We start from the raw sequence: 9,678 nt of genomic DNA on the forward strand, positions 1-9,678 counted from the left end.
GGAGACCCACCCGGGACCCTCGTGGACCCTCCAGCCTCTTCTTGGAAACCTCCAGAGATGACAAAAAAGCACCTTTGGGATTCCAGAGATTGAGCACCCAAAACCCCCTGGAAGACTAGGTGGCTCAGTGGCTAAGACACAGAGCTTGTCGATCAGAAAGGTCTGGGGGTTCGAATCCCTAGTACAGCTCTCCTGCTTGAGCAGGGGGTTGGACTAGAGCAGGGGTCTCCAACCTTGGCAACTTTAAGCCTGGTGGACTTCAACTCCCAGGATTCCCCAGCCAGCGTTGCTTAGCTGGGGAATTCTGGGCTGGGGAATTCTGGGAGTTGAAGTCCGCCAGGCTTAAAGTTGCCAAGGTTGGAGACCCCTGGACTAGATGACCTCTAAGGTCCCTTCCAACTTCTGTTACTGTTAAATCACCCTTGGTCATGTACCTTGGCAGAGTTGCTAAACTTTTCTAATCGTATTTAGGAAACTAGGGTGCTTGGGAGCAGCTGCCTAGGATCTGAGGGTGCAGGGAGGACTTTTCACCCCCTCCAAGAAATGCCAAATATTTGCACCCTCAAAACGTCCCGAGGAATACTAGGGCAGCGCTTCCTTTATCATGGAAAAAGAGAAGAGGCGAGATTTCCCGCAAAAGGAGATTATATTGTTCTGAGGAGGACCTTTGAAACACTTCCCTAATTTCAAGAATACTTTGTGTTGTGTGCATTTCCCTAAAATGATGCTGGTGGGGTTTTGATTGGTTTAAATACCAACTTTAATAGGTCCCATTGACTTGTAACCATCATATAATCCTCCAGATGTTAGTCTCAGCTGCCCCATGACACACCTATTTGAAAGAACCTGTCCCTTTAAGGTAAAAAAATAAAAACATACCAAAAATAATAATAATGTTAGTTGAAAATGTAAGATAAGCATCAGGCTAACCAACTTTGTTTTTTTTTAAAGAAGGTATTTATTTAATTGAATCTGGCCAAATTTCAAACATTTTTAAATGTACATTTTCTACGCTGAGCTCCACTGATCTCGTATTAGGATTGGCATACAATGGGTGTACTGAGTTGGCGTAAGAAGTGCCCTTACGTCTCCGCCTCTGGCTGAAAAGATTACTGGAGCCAGGAAAACTTGTAACGAATTTTAATTAAATTAAATTTGGTACAAAACTCTTTTATGCAGTACTGACAGAATTCTCCCCCACCCCTCCCCTTTGAAAAGAACCCCACTCCCGCCCCACTCCCCAAATTATAACCAATATACATCAGTCCAATATACATCAGCCACCACATAATCTTGGACCAGGCCCACCCCGATAGATAGACGTGGTGATTGTTAATTCCATCATCCAGATAAGTAAAGAACGAAAGGAAAACAAAAAACAAAAAAAACACCTCAATTCTATAAAAACTTATGTCGATGCATGAAAAAGAGAACAAGCAGAAAATAAGATGGCGGCCAAAATTCAGAGCAAAGATGCCTTCCTTGAGAGAGAGGCTCCTGTGCCTTGAAGAGCAGGGCAGCGAGGAAAAGCTGGAGAGAAAATTTATGGAGTTGCAGTCATAACTTGGGGGAAAAAAAGTGCACCGGTTCAGTACGCGAATAGCCTCTGGGGAAGATTCAGCAACCAAGAAAAGTGACGTTTTTTCTGTTTGATTTCTCTCAGGGAAGGAGAAAAATCATTCCCCATCCGAAGCTGCCATGACCAAGTGGCAGTGCTGTACTGTAGAAACCTGCCCCACTCCTCTCAAAAGTGGAAATGGTGAGGTCAGAAAGCAGGGACATGTTCCTACCCTAGTACTACAGAAAGGAGCAGCTTTGGAAGTATCAGGCTGAAAGGGGAAGACGTTCGGCTTACGCAAATCCCCAACAATAATTGCCAGCTCCTAGGTTGGAAAACAAAGGCGATGTGGAACAAGGCTATCCTTGTTTCTCTAATTTATAATCTCAAGGAACAATCGGTGGAGCCACCATAAAGATATTGGGGATTTTACTCAAGCGTAGCTTCACTGCACCCATTCCTAGTTTGTGTATGTCTGAATAGTAACTGTGTTCGTTTCTTCCTCGGCATAGTGCCTTTTGGGGGAAGCACTGCTAGGATCGGGGTACACCGTTAACTGTTCTCCTCTAGTGAAAGTAGAGAGGAAACCCACTGACTGAGTTAGAGAATCTTCCCCGCAGGTCTGTACGGTATTATGAAAAAAGCCCTGTACCATTTCTCCTAGACAAAATATCAGCAATTTGCTACAAAACAAAACCCCGAGAAGCCAAAAGAAAGAGAGGAAAGGGGGGGGGGGGGACGACAAAAAACCAAGAATTAAGATGAGCAAGGGTGCTGTTTTCCAACTAACATCTGTCATTTTGGTTCAACTCATTTTGGCTTGTGAGAAACAAAATCGTCCAATTTCAGAAAATAACTCACGGCAAGGTTATCATCGCCTCATATCAAAACAAAAAGAAAACAACAACCAAAACAAACCCCAAAGAAACCCAGAATTAAGCTAAGAAGACATTAAACTTAAAAAGTTTTATAAGTTCAGGATGCGGGGGGAGGATAAAGGAAACTACGTGATTTTTGCAACGAAGTCGTTTGGTAAAAGAGTGAAACAAGAGTCTGGGGTCACCAGAATGGGGGCTGGGAGCCAAGTTTGATTAAACCACTCTCCGGACTTCAAAAAACCTCTTCAGGTAGTAGATCTGTCCCAGTGTCATGGCAACTAGTACGAGGGCTTCGAAGAATGACCAGAGCACCACTCTGCTATTTGTGTTGTCGTTAACTGGAGAAGAAACCGAGAAGAAAACACAAAATTAGCACAGGAAAACTACAAGAGGTCTTAGGGTCCAGAACTACGCAACTTCAGGAATGCCTCCTATCTTAAGCCTCACATACTTAGCATACATCGATGGAGTCTCTACTCCAGGGGTCTCCAAACTTGGCGACTTTAAGACTTGTAGACTTCAACTCTCAAGAGTTGAAGTCCACAAGTCTTAAAGTCGCCAAGTTTGGAGACCCCTGCTCTATTCCATGTCTAGGAATCTTTGAGAGGGGCAAGGGGGGAAAGGAAGGGGAGAACCAGCAGTGCAGGTATTTCTAGAAAGCTTGCAAACCGAGCCTAGAAATGACGGGAACACCTAGCAAGTTTCTGCTACCCCTGAAGATCTTGAAAGTATTTATTGTATTTTTATTCCACTTTTATTACTTTATAAATAACTCAAGGCAGCCAACAGATCTAATACTTCCTCACCCTCCTCCTCTTTATCCCCATAACAACAATCCTGTGAGGTGGGTTGGGCTGAGAGAAAGTGACTGGACCAAAGTCACCCACCTGGCTTCCGTGGCCAAGGCGGGACTACAACTCACCGTCTCCTAGTGATTGGCCCAAAGTCACCCAACTGCTTCCATGCCAAGCGCGGGACTATAACTCAATGTCTCTTGGTGATTGGCTCAAACTTATCCAGTGGGCTTTCACGACTAGGCGGGACTAGAACTCGCTGTCTCCTAGCAATTGGCCCAAGGTCACCCTGTCAACTTTCAGGTCTAAGGCAGGACTAGAACTCACCATCTCCTGGTTTCTCAGCCAGCACTTACAGATCAATTGTTGAATACAAAAAACGGACGGGGGAAAAAAACACACCACCCCAGTAGAAAAAAAAAAAAACAGGGCCCAATCCAAGGCTACTTACTCGCTCGATGTACTCTTTCGCGAACTTCCATGTATTCCTGTTCGTGTTTGACGGCTGTCATGGCCACTGCTAATTCGTTAATCATCTCTTCTAGCTTGTTCTGGTGAGCTGCAGAAGAATTACACAACCTCAACACTTGTGCCCCAGATGCTACGTTCCAGCTGCAATTAGGAAGCCATCCAACATGTCCACGGCCAGCAAAGTATATGAGCACAGAACCTCTCAAAATAAAGCAGGAAAAGCATGCTGGCTAGATGAGTCATCCTAAATCCCATCTAAAGGGTATAACGGTCCGAGGAGGGCAGCTATTAAAGAGACAGAAACGCTATTCCAAAGAGGGAGGGCGTTCTCTGTGGGAGCCCCGACCCTCTGGAATGGATTGCCCACTGAGCTCAGGACAGCCCCCGACGTTCTTTCCTTCCGTCGCGAGCTGAAGACGGGGCTCTTCCGCCAATTAAACTGATCCGTTTGGGGGTACACTGGTATAATTTTAAATCGTTTTTTAATTGGGTTACTGATTTTAATTTGGTATTGTATTGTGATTTGTATTGAAGTTGTCATTTTGTAAGCCGCCTTGAGTCCCTAGGGAGAAAGGCAGCATATAAATCGCAATAAATAAATGAATGAATGAATGAATGAATGAATGAATGAATGAATAAATAAATAAATAAATAAATAAATAAATAAATAAATAAATAAATAAATAAATAAATAAATAAATAAGGGTCCCTGGCCCTCATACAGAACCCTTATCTCTGTTATTTCAGGCACTGGCACGGACTGATTTCCTATGTTCTATTACTACAGAAAGGAGGAATTATTCCCAGATAGGAAGAAAACAGACCGTACCGTAAAAGAGGAACCACCAAACTTACAGGAAGGACATCAAGGCCAAGACAACTGTGTAAGCGAAGAGGCATGGTGCGTTATTAGTAGAAATGGTTTCACGGTGGCTTCGAAACATGCTAACATTCACAGCTCAAGAAAACATTCCAACTGTCATCTCAGCTCACCGCTTCCCTTATCGGGGGGGGCACTCAAGTTAAAGAACACCACAAAGCCCGTGCAGAGTTATTGAGTTTGGAGGGAGGGAGGCCTGACTTGCCGTCTGATCTGACCCATGGTAGGAAAATCCAGAGCACAAGCAACTGGATGAAAGCAGGGAGGCGATGATAATACAAGAACCGGGAAAGGAAAGGAAGGGAGGGGGGGAGAGAAGAGAAGCTTTCGGCATAGAATTCTGAAGACCTTGCACTCACAATTGGCCTCAAATCCTGAAGATAGCAGGAAGCAAGCGGAAAAAAAAGGACCGAGATATTTTAAAAACTGAAGGTGAAGATTGAGGCGTGAACAGAAAAGGGAGCTTTAGAATGGAAGGTGGACAAAGAAGCCTCATTTTTATTTTAATGTTTTTGGTTGCTATGCTGTAAAACCACCAGGAGTTCGTTGGAGGGGTGGCGTTACAAAAAGCAAGCAAACAATCACTACGGTAGCAGCTCATGTTGCTTCTATGAGCTTCTCTTCAGGGCAAGGTCAGAGCCAAGTACAGGTAATCCTCGACGTACAACCGCTCGTTTAGTGACCATTCGAAATTACGACGGCACTGAAAAAAGTGACTTTTCTCGGACCGTTTTTCAGACTTTAGGATGGCTGCCGCATCCCCAGGATGAAAATTCAGGCGCTTGGCCACCGACTCATATTTACGACGGTGGCAGTGTCTCAAGGTCACGCGATTTCCCCTTCGGCGACCTTCCGACAAGCGAAGTCAATGGGGGAAGCCAGAATTCATTTAACAACCGTGTTAACCAACTGGACAACGGCAGGGATTCACTTAACAATGGTGGCAAGACAGTTCGTAAAACGGGGAAAAACTCAGTTGACTATTGTCTCGCTTAGCGACGGAAATATTGGGCTCAATTGTGGTGGTAAATCAAGGACTATCTATAGCTTGTTTGATCAGTCCAAGGAAGGCTCTGGAGCTGCACAGCCTGTATCTCCATTGGAGAACAAACATCTCACTGTCTGTTTTGAGACGAAAGGGATAAAAATCTTGAAGTGCTTCTTTGGCGTACAACGTTCGGGCCTTTCCATCGGAGCCCGACAATCCCGGGCCACCAATATGTTAGCAAGGAGCCTCTGATCCCATCACACAAAACTCCGTAATGCTGTTAACAGATTAGGAGAAACAAATCGAGAGGGATTAACAGATTAATTTCTTCAGAGATTAACACCTACCATCCCAGGTATCTCCGCCACCTAAGGAAAAGCAAAAGAGGTGAGCAGGAGGGGGGAGTCAAAAGAAAAGACACTATTATCCCTCAACAATGGGCGCAATTTTAGCACGGGCCTCTTTCCAACAGACAGAAAAGGGAGTTGCCAACTGTTAGGACTGGCCACCCCACTGGATTAACAGCTTCCCCAAAAAGGAAAGTGTGGGGACATCACAGGAGGGGCTCCATCGTGTTCTCTGAGAATCAAATACAGATGACTCTCTATACACGAGAGGGAAATGAGGATGTGGTTTGGCTCAGGGTGGAACAAAATGATGAAGAAAGGAAAGGAAAGGAAAGGAAAGGAAAGGAAAGGAAAGGAAAGGAAAGGAAAGGAAGGAAGGAAGGAAGAAAAGAAAGAAAGAAAGAAAGAAAGAAAGAAAGAAAGAAAGAAAGAAAGAAAGAAAGAAAGAAAGAAACAAAGAAAGAAAGAAAGAAAGAAACAAAGAAAGAAAGGGAGAGAGGGAGGGAAGGAAGGGAGGAAGGATAGTCTGGTAAAGAGGACTGGGAATCTAAGAGATAAGGAAGTACTTAGAACAAGGGTAATAGAGAATGAGTAACTAGAAGAAAGGGCTATTCACTCTTATAATCTAGGGGGGGGAAGTCTATCAAGGACTGTATAAGAGATATGAAAGAGCTGGGGTAAGGTTGAGACTGCCAAGCATATCTATAGAAACAGTAGCATGAAGGCCACATAAAGAGATAAAGACCAACACTTCGGCCAGCGTTTTAGACCAATTTTTCAGTCTGGCACCCCTTTCCTTTATAGCCATTCATTCTATCTGGAGTTTAGAAGAAACTAAAGTAAACACACCTAGAATGGAAAGGACGTTCGGATGGCTAGGTCTGCGGAAAATGCACAAAAATGAAATATAAACAAGACCCACCACATTGGAGACCGCCCTAAAATTACTTGGAATGTTCAAATCAGAAATCATTTCCCTGGGAAAATTCCATTCTGGTATTCAGAGAAGTGGCGATGCTGTCCTCCGAACATTTCAATCCCAAGAAGAGAACAAGCAGCTTAGAATTTATGGAACGCGTAATGTCGGGGGGAGTAAACGAAGCAAGCAGGGAAATTTGTGGGTGCACCTGGTCTCACCTTCTGTCTCCATGTCCTGTCCCTTGGGAGCTTCCCCAATGTCGATAGTGAACATCACTATCTTTGGAGTCATGGTGGACATTTTGTTGCTGAAGCAGAATTTATACGTTCCGTCCATGTGAGCTGCGAAGGTGTATTTTCCACTGGATTCTCTGTCGCCTTTGTGAATGCCTTTGTTATCAGGGCCTGTGATCTGAAAGCAAAGGAGGAAGGGGAGCGGTTATTCTTCAATGCACCCAAAGCGAAATGGAGCTTATTTGTGGTGCGAAACGTGGCAAGAGTCAAATAATAACAGTATATATTTCAACCCTTCATTTCAAAGAGAGCCAAAAAGGTAGTGGCGAAGATGTTTGGCTAGAGCACTGCGAGTTTTATCATCTCTCCAAGCATGCACACTGTCTGACCTTGAATCAACTACCTGCCTCACAGGGCTGTTGTAGGAAAACTATAGAGGTAGGAACATGAGGTATGTACGCTGCCTTAACCTGACAAAGAAAAAGGCAGAATAAAAATATAATATATAAGTAATCCAGCAGATGGCATTCAGTACTGCTCAGAGATAAAATCCCAAAAATGAATTTCAAGGTATTGTTCTTACTGGATCTTATCAAAATCTAACCAGGCATCTACTTTCCAAAGTAGCCAACCAGGAGTGTGAGAACACAACTCACAACGAAACTTTATTATAGTCGAAGAGACTTTAGGAGCAAGCCAAATAACTATTCTACACTTAAAAGAACCGTACAACAATCTCTCACAACTATGTGTCATTGTTTTGTGTCACTTTAACCAAGAAACACTACAACCCCACACCTTTCTTTAACTAATCGATCAGTGATTTTCCAATTATTTACTTTTTTTTTTTTTTTTAGAAAGTCCAACAAGTTGATACAGGGCCACTGCTATTGTTCAATCTTTTCTAAACACAACACACCCAACAAAGCTAAGCACAGGTGATCCTCCCAGAGTTTATCACGCAAAACTAAAAATGCCCAACTTTTTTTCTGTTATAAATTGAAAGTTTCTGCTAAGAAGCGACAGATAGGAGTTGAGAAATGATTGTTTGGTTGTCACATGTGCCTGCCTGGTGGCACCTCATCCCTCCGTCTTTCCACACAATTACTTCTAACCCATTTTTGTTGTTGTTCTCAGGCCTTCTGCTCTTCGCCCCTAGGTCCAAGTAAGGCTACTCCTGGTAGCAAGTGCGGGTGATTCCCGACTTTTGTTTAGCGACCGTTCCAAGTTACATCAGTACCGATTCACACTTTTGACTGTCTGCACCATCCCCACAGTCACGTGATCAAAATACAAGACCCTTGCTAACGGGTTCGTATTTATGACGGTTGCAGCGTCCCGGGGTTACGTCATCCCCTTTGGACAAGCAAAAGTCAGCGGAGAAGCCGGATTCCCTTAACAACCAAGTTATTGGACTTACTTAACAGCTGCAGCAATTCCCTTACCAACTGCCGGCGAGAAAGGTTGTAAAATGTGGGGCAAAGCTCACTTAGCAACTGTCTCGCTTAGCTACGGATATTTTAGGCTCCATCCTGGTCATAAATCGAGGACCACCTGTGTAAATGCACTAAATGTACATGCAAGCTCTACTCAAGAGACTTTAGAGCTTCCCTTTCTCAGGAGCCTGAAAATTTCACTGCCTGAGCAGCTCCATCGCCTCTTTGAAGCAGCCCGAAGCATTTCCCCCCCCCCCCCCCGGAGTAGAACCTCCAGCTGACAAGGTAGTCTACCCCCCTGATCTTCCCTTTCTCAGAAGCCCGGGAAAAAGATTCCATATTGCTTGAGCTGCCCTTATAAGTCTGCCCTGCAAGTGTTTCTCCTGGAGTAGAACCTCCAGCTGAGGAGGTAGTCTACCCAATGAGCTTCCCTTTCTCAGAAGCCCAGGAAAAAGATTCCAGTTTATAACTCCCACCCAAAGCATTTCCCTGGAGTAGAACCTCCAGCTGACGTGGTACTCTACCCTCCTGATCTTCCCTTTCTCAGAAGCCCAGGAAAAAGATTCCCATATCGCTCGAACTGCCCTTATAACTCCCACCCAAAGCGTTTCCCTGTGGTAGAACCTCCAGCGGACGTGGTACTCTACCCTCCTGATCTTCCCTTTCTCGGAAGCCCAGGAAAAGATCCATCACTTGGGGCTGCCCTTCTAAGTCCACCCAAGGCATTTCAAAGCAGAACCTCCAGCTGACGAGGTAGTCTACCCGACCCCCCCACACACACACGAACTTCCCCTTTCTCAGAAGCCCAGGAAAAGACTCCCAATTTATAACTCCCACTCAAAGCATTTCCCTGGGAGTAGAACCTCCAGCTGACGAGGTAGTCTACCCCCCTCCCCACATAAAAAATTAACCTTTTTCCTCATTTTTTCCCTTTTCTCCTTAAACGTGAGGCGGCGAGAAGATAAACCTTCCCAGCTTTGCCAAGGCCCAGACCTGAGGGGGGTGGGGGTGGGGGTGAAAAGGGCGGCACTCTGCACGTGCTCAGAGGCGCCCTTGGCCTTCCCACAAACCCCCCTCCCCTCAGCCCGGGTTCTTTTTTTTTTTCTTTCCCCCCTCACACACTCGCCTCGACGTCGATGTCTAGGAAGCCTCCCTCGGCCACCTCGAAGATGAG

At 45.0% G+C, this 9,678-nt stretch overlaps 1 protein-coding gene across 2 annotated transcripts in view; it reads right to left on the reverse strand.

The window, feature by feature from the left end:
- Positions 1 to 2,504: 2,504 nt before the first annotated feature.
- The window catches only part of TMED2 (transmembrane p24 trafficking protein 2), a 7,492-nt gene continuing 318 nt past the window's right edge, over positions 2,505 to 9,678 (reverse strand). Inside the window, exons 1-5 of one of the 2 annotated variants that reach the window (XM_070950848.1) lie at positions 9,631 to 9,678; positions 7,054 to 7,246; positions 5,917 to 5,937; positions 3,682 to 3,789; positions 2,505 to 2,774 (exon numbers count right to left, since the gene is read on the reverse strand). The exon at positions 9,631 to 9,678 is cut by the window's right edge and continues 318 nt beyond it. In XM_070950848.1, the coding sequence (XP_070806949.1) occupies positions 2,650 to 2,774; positions 3,682 to 3,789; positions 5,917 to 5,937; positions 7,054 to 7,246; positions 9,631 to 9,678 (495 nt within the window). In that variant the 3' untranslated portion in view covers positions 2,505 to 2,649. The remainder of the gene's footprint in view (positions 2,775 to 3,681; positions 3,790 to 5,916; positions 5,938 to 7,053; positions 7,247 to 9,630) is intronic. The other variant, XM_070950849.1, reaches the window with a different exon arrangement.

Source organism: Pituophis catenifer, unplaced genomic scaffold (assembly GCF_029215685.1).
Source record: "Pituophis catenifer annectens isolate HBS135680 unplaced genomic scaffold, rPitCat1.0.hap2 SCAF_10, whole genome shotgun sequence".
NCBI lineage: Eukaryota > Metazoa > Chordata > Lepidosauria > Squamata > Colubridae > Pituophis > Pituophis catenifer.